Genomic DNA, 22,805 nt, shown 5'->3' with positions numbered 1-22,805 from the left:
CTAGACAATGGTAAAAGATCATGAAACAAAAGGTTAAAGTTACAAAATGCATTGCTCACAGAAGACAAAGTGGAGTGTGACCTTAAAGCTTATTAAAGTAAACTGATTCTGTTCTTCTTAAGGTTCCTCTAGTTTTAGTTTTCTTTTCAACTCCTTCCCTCTGTAAACACACATAGACACAACAGGTAGAAAACCAGTTCATCCCTCATTTTTCATTTAACAGATGAATATTCTGCTTCAGGAGCCAGAATCCGCTACCTTATATAATTGAGAGGGGTGTGTGTGTGTGTTATGCACCGCTCTGGAGCTTGAGTGGGGGCACGCAGAAATCCTCAGGAGCTGTGGTAGGAAGGCAGAGTTGCTATCTCCGTTTCAAAGCTACTGGGAGAGGGGGTGGGGACTGTAACAACCCATCACCACACCGCATGCCTGTCTCACACACGGATCCTTCTCCGTCATGTTCCGTGGGAAATTTCCCCCGGACTAGGAAAAGAACAGTAAAGCGGGTCTGCCACCAGGGAAGGCGAGTTTTCACTATTGCAACACAAAGGACAGTGGAGTGCGCTTTCACATCCTCACAACTTCACTCACTCGACCAGCTTCATACTTCAGCACCACGGAGAGTGGCATCTGTTCGGCTACCACCCATGGGGAGCCAGATTCCCGCGACTCAACACCGGATTCCGGTCATCTAGAGAAGGGACAAGCCTGCGTATTTCACCCTCAATGTAAGCAGCTATGATGATTTTTTTCATAATGATTTTTCCAGTAGAGGTTGTTTTCTCGCTGAAATATGGTATTAAACTTTTATTTATTAGCCCTCTCCCTCTTATGCATTGCTTGTGGTTTTAGATGTAAATCTGGATTTACAGTCTTTATTATTTGCTAGGTTAGTAGAGATTTTTTTTTCTTTTACTTTTCATTGAAAGTCTAAGTTTACAAAGCCTTTTAGAAATAAGCAACGCATCCTGGTATCCCAGTCCTTTTATGCTAGAGTGCAGTTTTATTCCCAGAAGAGAGTATGTGTGTTGTCTCATCGCCTCCTACTTCACTACTGACAGTTTTTTAATTTGATATTTTTTGGTGGTTGTGGTTATCTTAATATAAATACAGGGGTATGAGGAGAAAGATGATACATTCTAATAAGCTGCCACTATTAAAGAACTACAGGTGGGAAGAAGGAGATTAGTATTTTTCTTTCCTTTTTTTTTTTTGTTGAAAATATGTGCTTTAGACATCCATATAAATATAACGAATATGCTTTTAATAAAAGAGATGTAATCTGGCAGAGCTTTGACACAAGCTTTGAAACTCTGGAACACAGCATCTCCCTCTTTAAGTCTGAAGTCGCATAATAAATTCACTTAAGTATGATTGAGTAGACATAACCAGGATGCTACTGCCATTAATTGTGATTTAAAGGCTTAATGGATTTAGGGTAGATTTGAAAGAGGCAATAATGATTGACCCTTCTGGAGGCACTCAGCGAATTTTTGCCTCAGAATGCCACCTGCTGGTGGGTCCCATTTCTGAAGCACACATCAGATTTATGAATGAATTCACATTAAATCCAGAATATTCACTATGGATATGATTCAAATTCTCTATGATCTTTTAAACAATGACATTGATTCACTTATTTAACAATTTACCAAGGTTCTATGTCATGATTAGAAGTTTAAAAAAATGTATTTCTAAATACTGTTGCTCCTAAGCTTAGGGGCATATAAACTAGCTAACTCCTTTAGGCGGTAATTAACCCAGAAAAAATTCAAAACTATGTGAAGCCTCACTGAGACTAATTGCACATGTGTGTGGTATCCTGGATGAGAGGATTTCTTGCTTAGGAAAAGCAATCAGCACCGCCCACCCCAAGATGAATATTCAGCATGGTACTTTTCTCAGCATTGCATTTCATGATTTAAGGGCTTCTTCTTACTTTTGTGGTACTAGATGTTTATTTTAGACTCTTTCATCACAGAGGTCAATAAACAATCAAAAGCTTATACACATATCTATTTTATTCCAAGACAAATCTTTGGAAGAAAAAAAGTACATAACTATTAGAACTTATTGGTGCTATACACAATAAGATATCTGTTTCACAACTCCCTAATTCTTAATAGACCAATAAGGAAATAAAAAGAAAAATCAAAGCATACACAAAGCACTAGTTACACTTGCATGGCTAATATATACGGTAGTTTGAAAATATTAAGAATAACTGCTTTTCTAAATGATGTTATTTGGTGAAAATTGCTGACAAAATCATTTATTAACATTCAAGAACACTGGATAATGTTTTCACTCCAAGATGCAATGGGAGAAAAAAAAAATCCCACATTAGCTTAAGTGTTTAGAAAGTATATCTCAATATCTCAATATGATGTATTGTAATGATAGTTCAGCTGGTAAAGAATCTGCCTGCAATGCGGGAGACCTGGGTTCGATCCCTGGGTTGAGAAGATCCCCTGGAGGAGGGAAAGGTTACCCACTCCAGTATTCTGGCCTGGAGAATTCTATAGACTGTATAGTCCATGAGGTCACAAAGAGTTGGACACGACTGAACGACTTTCACTTTGTACTTTGTATACTACTGAATAGCATAAGGATACTTTGCTTTTTTCCTATAGGACATGATTGGCAAGGTATATGAATTCATTCTTCTGGGAATAAAAAAGATATTCACTATTTATTCATTCATGAATATACATTCATGGAGTAAATAGTGAATATCTTTTTTACTCAAAATATATGTGTTGCACAGATTATTTTCATTAGCTTAGGTAGGAATTTGCATGCTTTGGATCCACAATTATTATAATTGTATTAAACTAAAATAGTTAATATTATGCAATTATTATTAAGCACTGTAATTTATATGTACTACCTAACTTCAACTTTAATAAAATAAAGGAGATGATACTTAGAAATAAACTGCATGCCTTTGGAAATAAATGTTTTATTTTGAAGATGTGGGAATGCCTCAGTTACCCACAAGACTTAATACACCCTCTGATATTAGCAGTCTCACCTTTCAACTTCTGGTCATTATTTATAGTGAAGCTAACTGGAAACTAGTTTTCCTTTGGAACTCATACTTCATTTTAAAAGTTGTCAGTTACAAATGGGAAATAGTCGTTAAAGGATTATGTAGCTCCTGTATTTATAAGGAAGAGGATACTAGTAAACATTAACTGCTGCTGCTGCTAAGTTCCTTCAGTCGTGTCTGACTCTGTGCGACCCCATAGAGGGCAGCCTACCAGGCTCCCTGGTCCCTGGGATTCTCCAGGCAAGAACACTGGAGTGAATTGGAAAAAAAAAAAAAAGAACACTGGAGTGGGTTGCCATTTCCTTCTCCAATGGATGAAAGTGAAAAGTGAAGTTGCTCAGTCGTGTCCGACTCTTAGCGACCCCGTGAACTGCAGCCCACCAGGCTCCTCTGTCCATGGGATTTTCCAGGCAAGAGTACTGGAGTGGGGTGCCATTGCCTTCTCCAGCTCATCACTGCTGGAATTCTGTTTTATTGGCCTTCCTAAATAAATTCAAGTATTTAAGAATTAAGATATTTGACCATGCATCATATACCAAGCATGAGGGGTACTGGGTGCCAGGTACATATACCATATAAACAAGTAATTCCCCTGCCCTCGTGGGTCCTGCACTCTAGTGGGAAATTCTACAGTCTAAGGAAACAGGGGGAAAAAAAGCAGGAATAAGACAGATGGCAGTGACATACCAGCTAAAAGCACATGCTTTGAAATCAGACAGATTAGACTCTTAACAATAGCCTACACTCACAAATTATGTAGCCTCACCTCACAAGTTGTGTAGGCAAAAGTGGTTATTTTATCTGAGCTTCACTTTATCATCTGTTAAATGGGAATGACAATAGCAAGTATATCATATAGTTTATGAGGGTTTAAAGTGAAAATGCATGTAAAGTTCTCAGCATGGTGCCTGCAATGTGGTTAATGTGTAATAGGTGTTAATCATTACAATTAGTCATTAAGGAAGATAGCCAACCTTATCATATGATTGGTGCGAATTTAAAACAGTTCATATAAAGCAGTTAGCACAGTGTCTGGCACACAGCAAATGTATAATATATGTTAAGTCAAGCTATTTTACAGTCATTTAGAAAAATAGTTAAGCTTTACATATCAGTGTAGAGTCAAGTGTAAGCCAATATATAATCATTTACTTAAGCGTACTGATATATAAAGTGCTTATCATTATTTTGATGGAAATTTGTATAAGGCTTTATAGTATCCAGGGCATCTGAATCACATTTTTTATCATGACTTTCATCTTAAGGCCCATAGAAGGTAGATTTTAATACTTCTTTTCTGTTGGTAAGAGAACTGAGGTTTATGAGAAAACTTGAAATCACTTGAGTATTTCATCACTGTTGCTTTGAACTAAAACTCACAACATGTACACTTGAGACGATGCACAGATCAGAGCCAGGTTTTCCTGGATGAATGACCTGACTCCAGGATACTGTCTGGTGCTACATTTAGTTGTGGAATGTTACTGACTGAATTGTTTTCAGGTTTGGGTAATTTCTATAAAGACCTATGATGCATGTAGCAATTTTACAAAAATCTCTAAAAAGACATTTTGATTAAGCATGGCCTTTGCTTCATCAGTAGTTAACCACAGTCCTTGTCTTCAAAAGGCTCTGTGGTCCTGCTCTTTTGCAGAGGGACTTAGGGTGTGGAATTTATACTTTTTAAGGATCACTGACATCTGGCTTCCTTCAGATTGGCTGAGGCATCTGTAAGAGCAGCTTGATAAAAATAGCAACCAAGGGATCAAGAGGGAGTTTAATAATCAGTCCTTCTTTCAAATATGGTTTTGTTTCCACTGAAATCCTCCTTCTCAATGACATCAAATGTCAATGTATGCATTTATGGAAAATGAAAAAGATACACAGTATCTTAATTGAGGTGTTTGATGAATTTGATCACTTGTTATCTCAATAATATATGCAAATAAAAATGCATTTGCATTCAAAGTTCATTTTTAAGAAAAATATTAAAGAAAGGGCAATCAAATGCTAACTGCATTTTAAAGAGAATCATTTTGCTCAGTTGACAAGATTCTGAGTCCAGCAGAGCAACACATCTGATTCATGAGTGTGAGCTTTGGCCACCAGCTATTATGGATCAAATGACTTTATCTTTCTGACATATCATCTTTTGTGGATTCTTTCCAACCCATGTGAAAAATATGGCTAGAGCCTGATTATCTATAAGGTCAAGATTAAATGGCAAGGATCCAATGGCTAAATATTTTCATAGGTATATAAATGCTTAAATGGGGGGAAATGAGGTTGGTAAAAGGGCTTCCCTGATGGCTCAGTGGGTAAAGAATCTGCCTATATAGGAGCCACAGGAGATACAGGTTCAGTCCCTAGGTCAGGAAGATCCTCTGGAGAAGAAAATAGCAACCTACTCCAGTATTCTTGCCTGAAAAATCCCATGGACAGAGGATGCTAGTGGGCTACAATCCAAAGGATCACAAATAGTCAGACATGATTGAACATGCAGGCACACACACACAAAAAAAGGTTACAGACTTTCAGTTACAAGATGAAAAAGGTCTGAATATCTAATGTAAAAAACATGGTAACTATAGTTGATAACACTGTAAAATATAATCGAAATTTGCTGAGAATAGAATGTAAATGTTCTAACCAAAACATACATACCAAATCACCTCAATGTATACAATTTTATCAATTATACCTTAATAAAGCTGGAAAAAATAAAACAAATGTCTTAAAAGCATCATTAGACTATAAGTTGGAGCTAATAAGGACTCCCAATGAGGTTAAAAGTCCTCATCAATATGAGAATCAATTCACAGAGCTCTAGGGTCTGCTATGAAAACCTTATGTTGAGAGCTATTTCATGGAGTAGCCTGTCCCACTATATGCCTGTCTGCAAACATGATTTGAAGGGCCATAACGTTTCATCAATGTCAGATTCTGTAAGAAGAGGAGCAGAACTGACAATTCTTTGAGCATCCAAATGTATCTCAAAGCTGAGGGATTTAAGGATGGGAAAGACAGGCTTGTTTATTTCTTACTACATCTGAGTGTCTGCTTTCAAGGTCATTCAGAAAAATACATGCCAAATGAAGAGGACATTTTAACTTCTGATAAATTCTAGCCAAACTTGTATTTTTTTCTTTGATAAAACATGATTATTATAGAAACATCAGGGTTTATATAATGCACTACTCTTGTGCAGAAATTATTTGCCCTAAGGTTTAGTCTTTTTGCTTCATCTACCTCGGGTTCTTCAACTAAAAATGAAAATATTAATACCTTGCTTTTTATGTTTGTTTGTTTAACGAGGGGGTTTAACAAATGATGCTTTAACATTCTTTAGGTTTGTAGGCATCCACATGGACTCTGAATTCAGATTGGGTACTTCTGTGTTCCTTGTGAGATGTTTCTCTGCTCTGACCTGGTTCAGTATCATTATATTTCCTTTGAATTACTCTCTCCGTGGCTTATCACTGTGTAACAGTTGTGTATTCTTGGTATCATGACCTTGGTGCCTGACCTATTCTCCCACCTGAGCAGACTTCTAACATAAGAGTGATGGGGAATCAAGCTCTAGCTCTGGTTCCAAGACAGTTACTGTTGCATCTCTGACACACTGCTCAGGTGCTCTTGGCTGCATTCTCAGGCTGAGTTGTGATGGCACGTCCAGAGAGGTCCTCCTGAGAGGGGAGAAGCCTCATCAGAGGACAGGCTGAGAAATCCCACAAGAAAGAGGGTTAGTCTTTTGTGGGCTTAACTCCCACCTGAGTGTGTGTCCCCAGACAACAGACCTTGAAACTGAGTTCATATCATCTGAAATAAGGCCCTTTGGGGACACAACTGAGGTGACTGCTTAGCTTTCAACTCAGTTATTGCCTCTCCTTCTGAAAACTTATAACAATAAATGTCTGTGCCCAATTTGTGAGTCCTTCTCTCTCATCTGAAGTTCTCTTTTGGACTCCCAATATATGGTTAGCATTGTTATCAACAAGCACCCTTTCTCCCTGGGATGATAGCATTGTTGAGAGAAATGAGCTAAGAAGGAGCTCATAAAGTTGAATTTTGAGAACATTTTCCCCCAAAATCTTTTATCAACGTGCACTTTAGAAGAGTGGATGGCAGTTCAGAAAGTTCTTCCTAAAGAAGCAAGGAGCACTCCATCAGGATTTATCATCCACAGTTGCCTTTTGAGGGAGCTGCCCATCATTATTGCTTTCTCTTTTTTGCAGATAAAGAAGCTGTTCCACTGAATAGTTTAGCAGCTTCTCCCAAGAAGTGTGACTCAGGCCTAAGCATGATCAGAGTATAGTCTGACCTCAAGTCTCTGCTTACCACCAGATTTGGGGCCCCCAAAAGAGCTAAAACTAGAGCATGTCAAAAGGTAAAATTAGCAGAAAACTAAATAGAGCCCAAATTTTTAAAAATCACAAGACTGAATGGCACTACATTTTTTTAAAACCTCAAAACACTAAGTATAATTTAAAAACCATCCTCTGTGATTATTTTTATCTTTTACAGATGACTTAAATGAAATACTGAGTACTCTTAATGCATCGAGACATGACCAATAACAAAAAGACAATTGGGAACATGGGAAATAGTTCAAAACCAATCCCCAAGTATGTACTCTTTAGAACAGAAAGTTTCTTATTGAAATGCACACCATGCTAATATTATTTGAATAATACAAGTGGGAGAAAACGAAAAAATATGGGTAGGGCCAACTGGAGAATAAATAGTTTGAGAGGTTCAAGTTAGGGAACACCTGGTCCAGACTCTCTATTTTACAGTTAAAGCATCTTGAACTGGGGACCTGCTCGAGCAGCCAAGGTGAACTAGAGACAGGATATCCGGCTATTATTTTCTTCAGTCTGCCATTTTAAAACCCCGACAAACTAAAGAGTAGGTAACTTGTCCAGAATCACAAGGCTGGCAACAGGTGGAGCCAGGATGCCTAGTCTTGATCTTCTAACTTGAAAGCCTATCTCTCAGCCTCACTTGTCTCAAGATCATCGTCCAAGATAAGGATAATAATAGTATCTACATCATAGGGTTGATACAAAAATTCCACAGGCAGTATATGTGAAGTATATAAACCTCTTAGTACAGTTCCTGGCATATCAGAAGGGCTTAATAAATGTTGACTACTACTAATGGTATTGTATTAACGTCTATACTGTGCCACAATGGGGAAGAACAATACGCTAGAAATAAACCCAGCATATAAACTAAGCTGCTTCTCCATCCATATAAAAATCCAGAAACTACAGCTGAATTTCCTCAGGCAGGCTGCATCAGTGGCCATCAGTAAGCCACAACGAGTCTAGGCCCGCTCCATGCGACACCGTGACCTTTGGTAGGTGTTCAGGCTTCATGGGGATGAGAAGAAAGCACATCCCAATACGGTAGAGGACTGAAACAGAGGTGTGGCCACGCCTGTGTGTTGCTGCAGTTTTGTCATAGTGCAGGAGCTCAACTGGGGTAACACACCTGAAGCAAAGGCCTTAGTATCCATGGTGGCCATTTCTATGGCAGAAGCCCTGAAGAAGTGGGCACACCAACAGGTGGGAGGGGAACAACATGGACTGAGTACGTGCTACAAGCACGCTACCTCACTTAATCCTCCTACCGACTTCATGGCACACAAAAAGTTATCCATGCTATATTGGTAAAAGCACAGAAAAGCACAGCGCTAAAGCACAGAGAAGTTAAGTGACATTCTCAGCTTTGCACAAAGGAAATAAAACAGTTGTTAGCCTGTTTCAGCCACATCATGATCCCACCCTCTCCACCTCCACCCTTAGCTTGCCCTGAACCCACATTTCAGCTCTTTAGACACTTCTCCACTGAAGGAGAACAGACTTCTGGGTAACTAAGCCAATACTCTTCCATTAGTATAAGAACAGTTCAGGTTGTTCAGTTTGTCTTAATCTCAGTGCTAGGACAATACTTTCTAATAAGATTTCATAACTTCTCAAAATATTCCAATTATGACTTTCTTTTTCATCTCAAGGATGTCTGTTTGCTCTGCTCCCTGGGGAACCGTCGGATCCTAGGAGAGTAACTAGCATCTCTGCCTTGTCACCCCACAGGTTTGGGAGCAGCACCTTCAAAAACATGCAGCGCCGGCACACGACACTGAGGGAAAAGGGCCGCCGCCAGGCCATCAGGGGTCCTGCCTATATGTTTAATGAGAAGGGCACGAGCCTGACGCCGGAGGAGGAGCGCTTCCTGGACTCGGCCGAGTATGGCAACATCCCGGTGGTCAGGAAAATGCTGGAGGAGTCCAAGACCCTCAACTTCAACTGCGTGGACTACATGGGGCAGAACGCGCTGCAGCTGGCCGTGGGCAACGAGCACCTGGAGGTCACAGAGCTGCTGCTCAAGAAGGAGAACCTGGCGCGGGTGGGGGACGCGCTGCTGCTGGCCATCAGCAAGGGCTACGTGCGCATCGTGGAGGCCATCCTCAGCCACCCGGCCTTCGCGCAGGGCCAGCGCCTGGCGCTCAGCCCGCTGGAGCAGGAGCTGCGCGACGACGACTTCTACGCTTACGACGAGGACGGCACGCGCTTTTCACACGACATCACACCCATCATCCTGGCGGCCCACTGCCAGGAGTACGAGATCGTGCACATCCTCCTGCTCAAGGGCGCCCGCATCGAGCGGCCCCACGACTACTTCTGCAAGTGCAATGAGTGCACCGAGAAGCAGCGGAAGGACTCCTTCAGCCACTCGCGCTCTCGCATGAACGCCTACAAGGGACTAGCGAGTGCTGCGTACTTGTCCCTGTCCAGCGAAGACCCAGTCCTCACCGCTCTGGAGCTCAGCAACGAGCTAGCCAGACTAGCCAACATTGAGACTGAATTCAAGGTAACTCTCCCACTTCCCACCCTGCCGGCAGATGGCCCAGTGGGCTCTTCTGGGTGTGTCCAGGAGCCACGTGGGCTGTCTGCCGATCTAACTGTCTAACTCAGGGTCTCTCCCGTTCAGGCTCCTGGGGAGGAAGGGAACCTGTGGCAGATATAAGCCTGATGGAAAAGCAGTCCCATTAGGTGACATATTGACAAACACAAATCCAAACAGTTAAGAGACATGCAGGGCACAGGGAAGGTTACACTGTGGTTCTGGTGTAAATGCCCCAGCTCTGTCCCAGGCAGCTCAGAAAGAGAATGTCTACAATACTTTTCGTTGTTTCCTAGTCCAGGTCTTGGACTTCTTGATTGTCTCGCCAAGTTTACATGTCAATTTTCGTTTGTCTTGTTCACATCTCTAACCCATCCTGGACTGTGTTGATCCTAGAGTCAATAGCAATAGCTTGCTGAATTGAAAAAGGCTTACAGTTATGTCAAAGGGCTGAGGAGGCAGTACACCAAAATAAAAATGAAACTCTCTCTGTAGAGTTGGACTTGTCATCTCAGTAGGTGGGCCCTTGTCAAGCCCCTGAGAACACTTAGAACTACCAGGTCAGCCCAAGGGATGGAGACCCATCTCCAAAGTTCATTATTCAATAGTGGTCCTGCACTTTTACTGTCAATGGACACTCCTCCCGAAAGAGAAAACTCGACCTAATTCTTTTAACAGTTTACTAGTAAATTAAGAGTGAATGTTTAGTGGACACGTACTATGTGCCAAGCACTGACTTCCTTACCTATATGATGTTTAACCCCCTCAATGACCATTGGTATGGGTACCATTATTGTGCCCATTTTATATGAGGGCACAGAGGTAGAGCCATAACATAAAGCAGATAAATGGTAAAACCATTGTTCTAATCTAGGTACTCAGACCCCAGAGCCAGCTCTTAGCCATTCCAGGAAGTTATGAGTCAAAGCCCTTTTTCATACACTGTTTCTCAGAGTTTCACTTGTTTCTATCTGAAAGATACCTTCCAATGCAGAGGTGTGACTGAAAGAGAAGAAACTACACCTGGGCTCATAATTCCTCATCCTGTCATTCAATCAGAGCCTGTGATGCCATGAAGCAAGCAAAAAAGTGTCACGTGTCGGGCGGACAATGAAGCTGGCACAAGATGTCACTGGCAGGAAAAAAGTTCATTGTCCAAACAGGATGTCAGTGCAAGAGTTGCCCCTGCCTGGGACACAATTAGTGCCCAAGAGTGGGCACCAACTCACAGCAAAGGAGGCCCCACGGACCATGTTGTTCAGAGAGATCTCAAAAGAAACAGAACTGAGCTGGGCTTTAATGAGCAGGAAGAACTGAATCAGTGGTAAGAGAGATACAGGCATTCAGAGGAGGAAAGTGGAGGCAAGGGCCAGAATGGCCCATAGCAGGCAGGGGACTGATGAGAAGCTCCATGTGACTACAATAAAGACTTCCTCTAGGGGCACACAGGAGGAAGGCTGAAGAGATGAGTGGGCATATCTCAGAGGGCTCTGTGTATCAAGCTGAGCAGTTTGGATATTATCCTCCTAGAAATGGTGAGCCGCTGAAAGTTTGTGATTAGGAGACTGAAATTAAAGCTAGGGTTTTGGAAATTTACTTGACTGGTGGGTAACATGAGTTAGAGGATTTGGGGTATGAGACACTGAGACTGAAGAGAAGGACAATTTAGTTGTGCATGCATGAGGCCAGTGAAGCCTCTCTGTAGGAACGGGATCACTCACAGTCAGGCACAGAGCACCAGGCTTACAGGAAGCTGCAGGGCTCTGCAAATTATGAATAGATGAAAAATCCTGTAATTAAACTAATTTTACTCCATCTGTCCCCTTATCTTGGATCCATCTACTGAACTGGAGCCACTTCCATAAATCCTGTAACATACATAGCCTCATCTAGAGAGACTTGGCATTTGTAGATGTGGAAATTAACCAAAGAAACTCCCAAGGAATGCAGTTATTGCCTCTCAAATCCTTGTTCCTATACAATAAACCATCTACCAGCAATAAGGTCAGTGATGTCCCAAGGAAGCTTAGTGGAATTTTGCTTGTTCCCTAGGCTTCAGACTAAATTCACACAAGCATTTAAAAGAAATGCTTAATCTAAGTTAAGACACTTAACTTAGATTTTTCTGCCCAAGAAAAAAACAATTTAATTTTTTGGATCAGATTATATGGATAATGCCACAATTCTCTGCTTATCTGGAATCTGGGAGCGTGCCAGCTTTACTAAATAAAATGATGCTAGACTAACACTTGGAAGTACATCTGAACCATTTGTTTTCTTTACTAAAACCCAAAGTCTAGCATATTTTAGAATATTCAGTATCTAAAACTGGAAGTTTGTTGAAACCATCCACTATGATATTTTGATTTAACAAGTAAATTGTGAAAATCATGTACAATTAAGAACATGACTAACATGATGACAAATCTTTTCTACAATGCAATGAATAAGAGCATGATAAATACATTTCATGGCTATTAACATCCCCCAAGTTACCTTTGTTTGAAATAATGTCTTTCAGATTGTCAACAAATGGTGCCTTACAAATTAACATAAGCATTCCTTTAGAACTTTATTACTTATTCAGCTATCCTTGTATGTGCATTCCTGACATCATGAATCCTCTCAGAGAAGAGAGCAGCTTATTAGTAAGAGGGAGGTCAAGTCACAAAAAAAGAAAAAAGAATGTGTTCTCAAATGCACTCTTCAAGAGTCTCTTCCACTTTAGTGGGACCATGTGTCATGGAGATGACCCAAAGCCATCAATGGTGTGAAAAAGCTCTCAGGTTCTCACTGGAGATGACCTAAGTCATCCTCCAGATCCTCTAAAACACTCATTCTGGGAGTGACTCTTCCTGACTAGAAAATAGCATGCATGAAAACCTGGATCTGGTTGCCCAAGCTATTGTTTCTAGCGTCTTTTTAATTTATCACCAGAAGAAAGTTTAGTCATTAGCAAGAAGTATAGCCAATGTCAAGGTCTCCAGTAAATTCTGGCTGGAGTCAGATGTCTTCCTGCAAGCCATTATTTTTAGTGTAGGAATTATACACAGATTTTCTTATGTCTTTCTAATCTTCTTGGGTCTAGAAAGATATCAAAACTTGACATGGCCAGTAAGGCCTTCCTAATGCCATGAATGGTGCCTAGTAATCTAGTAAAGCACTCCATAAATATTTGAATAAAGGAAACCCTAGAAAGATAATCATTTCACTGATGAAGCATGTGATTACTTTTATCAATGATTTAAACTCTTCTAACACCTATAGATTTCACAGAGGTATCTGATGGACCTGGAGAAATGGGGACACTCTAAAGGCTACAAGGTGGCTGAAAGGATAAAACTTAACACATTAAATGTGTGAAGACCAATCCTGGGCTGCGCCATCTGGCGTCGGTGACCACTAAACTCCTGGAGGGCAGAGAGTGTTTTCCTGGTCTTACCACACAGTACAGAACATGTGGCATCTGGGAGGCACAGCCCACAAATGACGTTTGGTTCACTGATTTATCTACACGGTAGGAGAGAAAAGAAGGGGAAATCTATCGGATGGGCTTTTCAGAGGTGTTTCATCTTGATGGAATGGCCTCTGTGTAAAGGTACCTGGATTAGCATGGAGTAATAAGAGATTTGCCTATCTCAGCTGAGTTACAGCTTCTGTCACCAAGAACACAATAAGGTCTTTACACTGCTCTTGACTTAGCCTTGTTGGTTTTCTCCTGCTTGGATTCTCATCCTGATAAAAATGCTCAGGGTCTCCTATATTATGCTGGTGTCTTTTCGGTCAAATTCCTGGGCATTCTGTCTATATGAGTTGTTCATACATAGAGATGTTGTTTCAAAAGGATTACAGATGTTCCCCTTTCTTCCAACTTAAGAGTCATGCCGACAGCAACATCTAGTGGGGATAGGAAGGGGATGAGGAAGCAAAGTGCTACAAGTAAAGTGCTATAAAGTGCTACAAATTTTATAGACCAACATCCTAGGCAATACTATAGAGGGATGTTTAGGGCTTTGGAAGGAAAGAGAAAGCAGAATGGGGACTAGAGATATTCTTCTTGTTTTCTCACCTTTTGCTTAAATTGGAAAAGTATTCAATGTTCACAAGTCAAGAAACTGTGGAAGCTCAACAAACACTTTACCCTAGGTATTTAAGATTTGATCATCCTGAGTAAAAACAAGCTCCAACTTAGAAGGCTTTTCAAGGCTGTAAACTGTGCTTCAGTGACAAGCAGTTTATTCTCAGACACCGCAGAGGAGAAGAGTAGGGGGACAAGAAAGCTAAAGCTGTAACTTCATCTTGCTTAAAGTGTTGATGATTTTTCTGTTTGTCGATGGGTTGTTAACGACATGTATTATGAGAAATAGATAATGAATTATGTATCAATGTTTGTGTTGCCATTTTAAGACCCATAAAAAAAAAAAAAAAACTCCTCAGGCCTAAAATACCACAAATTAAAAATGCAAATAATGATAAATCGGACCAATTTGCCACCTGCTACGATCTCTAGTGAGATCCCATTGTGAAAGGTAAAGATGTTGAGATGACAGTTTGCAATCTGCTTGCAAACTTATCGAAATGGAAGAGGGAAGAGGAGGGGAAGGAGTGACTTGATATTGTGAAACACCTTTGGAGTCTGGAGTCTGGAGCCAGGGAGCTGGAGTAAAGGCCTACTCTGGGTCTGGGGCAGTACCAAAAGGTCACCAAACCCACAGCCCCCAGCCTCCGGTAGAATCTGTTTCTCATGTGCTTTGAATGTTTCTAATATTTTTAAATTTTATAGACCAACATCCTAGGAAAATACATTTCCCTGAAGCCTGAAACCTTGGCTGGTAGTATAAACAAATGCCTGCTTAACAGGCAGGAAATGACTTGAAAATTGTTTCCTTTTCCTTTGGGAAAATATTTTTAAGCTGTGAAAGCTGCAGGTCTTAAAAGTGAGTGGTTGTCATTGTTGAAGAGAATCGGGCAGAAACCCCTCAAAGCGGTCGCTTATATCATCCAAAGACCCTCAGGGATGTGACTGTGCCAGCCCAGCCCTCTGCTTGAGCATCTGAGATGCAGAATGTAAGCAGAGAAGAGACAGATCACAGATGTCAGGTGAGGAACTGTAATGGAAGCCCCTCACTACACATACGCAGGTAAAAGGCGGTCAGATCACATGTTGTTGGTCTCCATACCTGAGAGAAAGATCCAGGGATTGACTTATTTCAGGAGGAGAGACAGAGATGATTCTGCCATGTCAGCTTTGTCTTTGTCTATTTTTCTATCTAAGTGTCTGGAGGAGCACTTTCACCCAAGCATTCATTAATGAGTCATCACAGGAAAATGAACTAATTAATGTGTCCGTTAATGACAACTTTTCATTGGTCACAACTTTCTGCTTCTGCTCATTATGCCAAGAGTATTAGCCTCTAAAATACAGGGATACAGAGTCAGCAGGGTGACTGGTATTCAGATGGGATACAGGAGGCCACTCTGCTAGATGAAGACAGGACAAGGACAGGGGCCAGGCTTTGGGTGAGCACCCAGAACAGCCATGCTTCATTTTCTCAAAGCTATGGAAGAACATCGAGCATGGCTCTGGGATCTGAAATGACCTGGGTTCCGGGTCAGAGTCATCTCCTAGCAATCATACAATCTTGGGCGTTTATTAGAAGTTAGTATTCTTATTTGAAAATGAGGCTGGGGGGAGGGAACAGGTGTTAGAGAAGAATTGCAACATGTCTTCCCTACCCCAACACTTGCCCTCACCCTAATCTCTGTAAATGACATCTCGACTCATCCCATTATTAAGAGCTTTCAATGCCTCATCCCACTCAGCTTCCAGGAGTTCCTGGCATGTATCAGGTACTCAGTAAATATTAGTTCAGTAAACAAATAAATAGAGTCAGTGAGTGAACTAATGACTAATGACCTCCAAGGGAGTTGGTGAAGACTAAATGAAATGAAGAATATAAAATTCTTTGCAGAGGACCTGACCCATAGTAAGTACATAATTTTCCCCATACATGGTAGTGGGCAATCCCACTTTGTTCTTCAAAGCCCACTGGATTTTTAGCACTGCAACTTTTCTTCCCAATAAACACAACTTAAGCTTCAACACCTCCTCTATTCAGAGGGTCTTCCTGATTTCTGCTAAGCCTCCCTCCCCAAGCCCAGAGTACAAGCTGTCTGTGTGAGCTTTATGATTAAAAAAAGGGCAAGAGAGTATCTTCCAAGTGGAAAAATGCAGACCACTGAAATTGAAGACGCCCGGCATGCTGCTACAGTACTGCTGTGAAAAGAAGCAATGCGAGCAGAAAAGACAGAGGCTGCAAAGGAGGGGAAGGGAGGAAATGGGCAGGCAGAGCTCCTGCCAAGTACAGACAGAGATTGTTTTTTGAAAAATATCTCTGTGGAAGATTCATCACGACACACACACGAAAAAAAAAAAAAAAAGCTGGGAAAAAATCATTTCCTATACAAGTGCAACTATCAGTCTGAAATATCAGAGATACAGAAAAAATGAAGGCAGTTCTTGGAGGATATCAGTCAATGAGCAGTAGCGCAAATTGCATCAAAAGGAAATGATGAAAATGTAGGGCTTTTCTCTGAAAAAAAGTTAAATTCTGTATATAAATTAATCACGATAGGGCAAAACCAATCAAGTGTGCTGCACACACCATCAACAGGGAGGCATGTGTTTTTCTAGCAGCAAATTCACATGCAGATTAAATGTGGAAACTCTTATGTCAGGAGGGTGGATGAAAATAAGGCCTGTAGACCCACAGAATGTCAGAACTAGATGGACCCGAGTGACAGAGCTATCTGAAAATTCAGCATTCATGCAGCAAATACTTAATTAAGCCTCTAGTATGAGCCAGGCTCTGGGTTGGGTGCTGGAATGCAATGATGAAAAGATGAAGTTCCTGCCCTCAGGACCTCACAGTCTAGCAGAGGAGACCAGCGTTCTTCATGTACTCACACAAACAGAGCTTTACAAATCATGCTGAGTGCTAAGCAGTAAAAGAGCAATTTGCAAAGCGTTGCCTTAGTGGGACAGCTGACTCTGTGTGCGGGTGTGCGTGTGCTTAAAGATTTCTCAGAGATGACAATATTTAAATGAAAATGGAGGGTATGGGAGAGATAAACAGACAGCAGGGAAGGGGGGAGATGGTTCCAGGCACAGCAGCTGTACATGAAAAAGCCCAGAGCAGAGAGGGAAAAGAGAGGCCTGTGGAGAGAACTCTGAGTAGCTGCCTGTCACAGGGAGGAAACAAGAGAGAGCAGGTGACAGAGGTGCTGAAGAACCCCTTGGCCATGGCCTTCCCACTTGGTAGCCTTGGTAAGAAGCTGGACTTCAATTCACTGCAGGGTGAATGGGGAGCTATCTGAACGTTTCAGCAGGTCGTACACTCTGCCTGGTGCACTAGTATACCAAACGGCTGGGAGGGGACAAGACTGGAAGGAGTTGGACAGGAAGGAAGCTGGACGGGAGGGGGTGAGGGGGGAGTGGCAGAGGGACCAGCACGTCTCAGCCTGCAGGTGACTCTCTAGAGCTGGAGCGACAGCACAGTCGGAGAAGGTGAAGGCTCCTGGCTGTTTACAGGACTGCTTTCTTGTCTAGGAGCTCCTGGGAACTTCTTCTGTCCCTGGGACCTCTCTGCTCTCTGGAGAGGCATAGGGAGGGAAGGAAGAACACAGCCTGCTCTCCTTTTCTCCTCCAAGGTGGAGGCCCTGTGGAGTAGCAGGAGCGTAGGAGAAAGATGAGAAGTCTGACTTGTTACCTTGAACTCTGGAGGTGCAGAGGGGCGTGTGCCCCCTGCTTGGTCCAACTATTCACTGCACGGCCAGCACAAAGCAAAGTGGACTCAGAGGTGACAGCCCCGTATAAAAAGGATTCCACTTGACTGTAACCTTTCCATTGTGTTTTCTAGATTCGGAAAACATCTTTCTCCCTGTGTATGCTGCATAAAAGCAGAGAAAATGTCTAATCTCATGTCTGATTAATGCTCAACTGGAGCTGGTTTCAGCATAAATAAAGGCACGCAGGAGACCTCCCCTGTTGTCCTCCACGGCTCTGGATGTTGGGATTACCAGGCCAGGAGGATGCTGGGGGCAGATGAAACCTCCCTGCAGATGAGGAACCTTCCCTGGCAAACTCCCAGTTCAGTCTAGGTGGATATATTAGTCTCCCAGGGCTGCAGAAACAAAGCACCACGAATGTGGTGACTTAAAAACAACGGAAATTTATTTTCTCACAGTGCTGGAGGCTAGGAGTCCAAAACCAAAGTGTTGGCAGGGTCCCTGCTCACTCTGAAGCCTCCAGGGTACAACAGGTGCTTCCTTGGCAATCCTTTGCTGAAAGACACGTCACTCCAATCTCTGCCTTTGTGGTCACATAGTGATCTCCCTGTGTGTTTCTGTGCCTCTTACCCTCTTCTTCTAAGGTCATTTTTGTTGTTCAGTCACTCAGTCGTGTCTGACTCTTTGCAACCCCATGGACTGCACCACACCAGGCTTCCCTGTCCTTCACTATCTCCTGGAATTTGCTCAAATTCATGTCCATTGAGTCAGTGATGCCATTCAACCATCTCCTCTGTTGTCCCCTTCTCTTCCCTCCAATCTTTCCCAGCGTCAGGGTCTTTTCCGATGAGTTGGCTCTTCACTTTAAGGTGGCCAAAGTATCAGAGCTTCAGCTTCAGCTTAAGTCCTTCCAATGAATATTCAGGATTCATTTCCCTTAGGATTTTCTAATCAGAGAAGGCAATGGCAACCCACTCCAGTACTCTTGCCTGGAAAATCCCATGGGCGGAGGAGCCTGGTAGGCTACAGTCCATGGGGTTGCTAAGAGTCAGACACGACTGAGCAACTTCATTTTCACTCTTCACTTTCATGCATTGGAGAAGGACATAGCAACCCACTCCAGTGTTCTTGCCTGGAGAATCCCAGGGATGGAGGAGCCTGGTGGGCTGCCATCTATGGGGTCGCACAGAGTCGGACACAACAGAGTCAGAAGCGACTTAGCAGCAGCAGCAGGATTTTTTAATAAAGACCAATCATTTTATATTAAGGGCCCACTCTATTCCAATAGGACTTTACTTATAACTGCAAAACCAATTTCCAAATAAGATACCATTCTGAAGTGTTAGGAAGGATGTGAATTTGGCAGACACACTACTCAACCCTATACCATGGGGTAGCACCAGGTTGAGACACTGAGGAAGGCTGATACCAGGAATCCAGGCAGACCCGCAGAGCAGGGCAAGATAAAAGGGCAGAGGTTAGTTATTCTGGGAAGCCAAAGACAGTCCTAAAACTAGGTGGTCATTCTGGGAGAAAGGAGAGAGACAACTGATGCTTTCTACTGACCCAGGCACAAGCTGAGATACAGATAGGAATTCTGTAACTGCCTGTGTCTGTGTGTGTGTGTGTGTGCGCACGCATGCATGCGTGTGTGTGTGTCTGTCTGTCTGTCCAGAAGAGACAGCAAGGTAAGAAGTGGGGGCAGCTGACAGAAGCAATTGAGGAAATGGTACTGGGGTATGACCTCTATCAAGTAGTAGAAAAACATTTTCAAGTGTTGCATTTGGGAATAATGAAAATAAAACAAATTGATTATAAATATTCAGAAAATACAGAAAAGTAGAGGGAACAAGTAGGTCACATTCATTCTACCATCTAAGAATAACATATTTTGGTATGTTTCCTCTCAGTACCTCCTCTATCCCCAAGTAGAAAGACTGAATTAATACTATGACTTAGGTGATGGATCCTTACCATCTCATTTTTGTCTCCCTTCACACTTTATCCTCATTTCTACCCCCCCACCCACCCCCCAAAAATCACCCACTTCAATAATATTCATGCACTTAAGGCATTTCCCCATGTGATATCAACATGTTATAAATAACTGTTCCTAGGAAGTGTTAGTGTCATGTGTTGGGAGGAAAACTTTTCCATTACCATCTTAGGTTGCAATGGTTGGGTGGCCTGTGACTTGACTAACAAAAGATAGATTAATAGGAGAAAAGATGAGAGTTATTCATATGCACACAGAAGTGCATGAAAGAAGTGGCTGGCTCCCTCAAAAGCTAAAGACAGGGGTTTATATACTAACTTAGCAAGAAAAGGTAAAGGAAGAAAGGAATTTTAAGGAAAAAGAGGAAACACATGGGTTTTAGGGAAACAAATGGAGGCTTGAGAGTCAGTGATGTTTGTTCTCATCCAGGGGGTCAGTCTCCTTTCTAGCTGTAATCCGTGCCCCAAGTCCCCACTGAGGGGATTTACAGCAACTGTATTTTGGGGAGGCTCTGCTTGGGTCAGCAAAAGAAATTTCGCTGCTGTTTGTTTGGATGTTTTTAACTTAAAATAATCTTCATGCCACTTTGATGATTTTGACAGTCGCTACACATAATCATGAAAACTAAATCTCTAAGCCCCATCACAGAATTCCTGTGAACCATTATATGGTAAGAATGAACACCAGGAATTAAGGGTGGGCAGAGTGACTGAGCCCTGCCACGGGAGAGACAGACAGGCTTGTGTAGGGGAGGAATTTTCTTGCCACCCTTCTGAGTTCATAGCTGAGACCCCTGTAAAAAAGATTAACAGAAGAAAAACAAACAGAAGTATAGAAGCATGTAATACTTCTTGTATATATGAGAATGCCCAGGGGAAAAATGAGTAAGTCTCTGAGGTGGCTTAGTATTCAGGATTAAATGCCATCTTAATGGGGAAAGGTACGAAGGATGGAGGGTGGAGGCCTTTTAGGAGATAGTAACTGATTTTCAGGAAACATGAAGGGGCACTTAGAAGAACAGAGGAGAGGCATGATAGTTTGTGACAAAGCCTGTCTGGATATATATGGTACCCCTTCTCCTGTGATAAGAGCCCATCTTTCTGGTTCAAGAAGCTCCAAGGGAAGGGATTTATGGCCAGCAAGTTCCTTTTGGAGGATCTGTCTTGAGGCAGATAAGGGACATTCAGAGAAAGCCTCTTTCTACATTTGCTTTTTTTTTTTTAAGAGGTGAGTAACTCAAAGTGGTGGTTAGGACTTGGACTTATATAACATCTTAACAAAAGCATGAATTTTTAGACACACGAAAAGACAACAAAAAAAAAACTTTGAGCTTCCAGGGAACCAAATTGTAGAAGGTAAATATATGGGGAACCAAATGGTAGCTTAGAGCTGGTTTGAACAAGGCTGTGGTGTAGATTTTGCTGGTGCTGTCTCTGATGATTAACTTCTGTTTCCCTTGGTAAAGAGCAGAGGAGGGACACCCTTTACAAATTTATGATCTGCTTTTAGCCAAATGGAGGAGGAGCCAAGAGAGTTTTTCTTCTATCTGTTTCTTCTTAATTGCCTTTAGCTTGAAGATTTCTTGTGACAAAGTGGCATATTTCAGGGTGGCAGCTTCTGCTACCTTTCAAGCCCATGAACTGTAGGAGCTGGCAAATATCCCTGCAGCTCTTGGATTCCAGGTAGAGTAGAAAAGAGAGAGAACTACATTTGATTGCAAATGGGAAAAAGTTTCCATCATTCAGAAATCTCATGTGGCATTGACGAACTGTGTTTCTTTCTCTTTCTTTCTCATTTATAAACTATGTGATCAGTACGTACCACAAGCGTTATACATTCAAATACAGTGTAGGGATTATAAACACTCTATAATAAACACTCTTTTAATATCCTGGCACAGGCTTCCTTTCAAAATGTACGTTATCCTAGGACCAGGAGGCCATGGACTTTTCCACCAGCTGTCAAAAAGACAGATTAAGTAGTATGGTACCATCTGTACTCCTGCCAGCCCTAGGAACCTGGAGGAGTTAGAATATAGCTCTGGTCACTGCAGATGCAGAATGGTATAAGAGCCAGGAAAAAATAAAGAAACTAAACTTGTATACCTAGTCCTAAAATTACAGTGATGTAAGAATGATTGAGGCTAAAATTTTCTAAATACTATCAATTCTCAAACAGATGAAGTCTCCCCAAATGCTTGGTAGCATGATTACGTTTCATATTATAATGATCTTTCCACCTCCCATAACAGAAATTAATAACAATGACCTGTTTTTTCTGGGCTCCAGGGCAGGCTTGCTAATTACTGATGGATAAATAAGTGCTTTGAAAATTAAGAGAGGTCATGATGAATTGAGGTTCCCAGGTAGTGCAGTGGTAAAGAATCTGCCTGCCAATGCAGGAGACACAAGAGACAGAGGTTCAATCCCTGAGTCAGGAAGATCTACTGGAGGAGGGCATGGGAACCTGCTCCAGTATTCTTGCCTGGATAATCCCATGGACAGAGGAGCCTCATGGGCTACAGCCCATGGGGTCGCAAAGAGTCAAACACGACTGAGCGGTTGAGCACAAAGGTACACAAACATGCTGAAATGCTATTTCTGTTTCTCTTTCTCCTTTTCCCCTTCTCTGTCTGTCTGTCTGTCTGTCTCTCTCTCTCTGTATCTCTCTCACACACACACCATGGAAATATACTTCCTATTTACCAATAATACAGCTGCTTGGGGGAATCAGAACTCTTGTTTGCATTTTGTGGAAGAACAGCACACCTCATGCATGTGGAAGACCAGGGCTTTGCCTGGTAATAGCTCTCCAGCCTCTCCTACATATACTTTGAAAACAGTAGCCCAGGAATCTTTCTGATGACAAGATCTCCTCTCTGGTGACTATGCATTTTGCTTAAAGTTTATACTTAAAAGAATTCATCTAATACCTTCCCAAAGCGCATCAGAAACTTGATGTTTTATGTGCTTAAACCCAATGTTTTAACATAAGCATGGAGATAAGCTCCAAGAAATGTGGGGGAAATGTTTTAATTCGACTGCAAAAAACTAGGAGCAA

General features: G+C 41.9%; 1 protein-coding gene across 3 annotated transcripts in view; it reads left to right on the top strand.

Moving 5' to 3' along the window:
• Positions 1-310: 310 nt before the first annotated feature.
• Positions 311-22,805, top strand: part of TRPC7 (transient receptor potential cation channel subfamily C member 7) — a 152,503-nt gene continuing 130,008 nt past the window's right edge. For 2 of the 3 annotated variants that reach the window (XM_070793621.1, XM_019963648.2), the window contains exons 1-2: positions 312-728; positions 9,151-9,928. In XM_070793621.1, coding sequence (XP_070649722.1) covers positions 727-728; positions 9,151-9,928 — 780 coding nt within the window. In that variant the 5' untranslated portion in view covers positions 312-726. Of the gene's footprint in view, positions 729-9,150; positions 9,929-22,805 lie in introns of all 3 variants that reach the window. The other variant, XM_070793620.1, reaches the window with a different exon arrangement.

This window comes from Bos indicus, chromosome 7 (assembly GCF_029378745.1).
Source record: "Bos indicus isolate NIAB-ARS_2022 breed Sahiwal x Tharparkar chromosome 7, NIAB-ARS_B.indTharparkar_mat_pri_1.0, whole genome shotgun sequence".
In the NCBI taxonomy this organism is placed as follows: Eukaryota; Metazoa; Chordata; class Mammalia; order Artiodactyla; family Bovidae; genus Bos; species Bos indicus.
The sequence above is the reverse complement of the archived record's forward strand: the minus strand, read 5'-3'. Positions and strand labels throughout refer to the sequence as shown.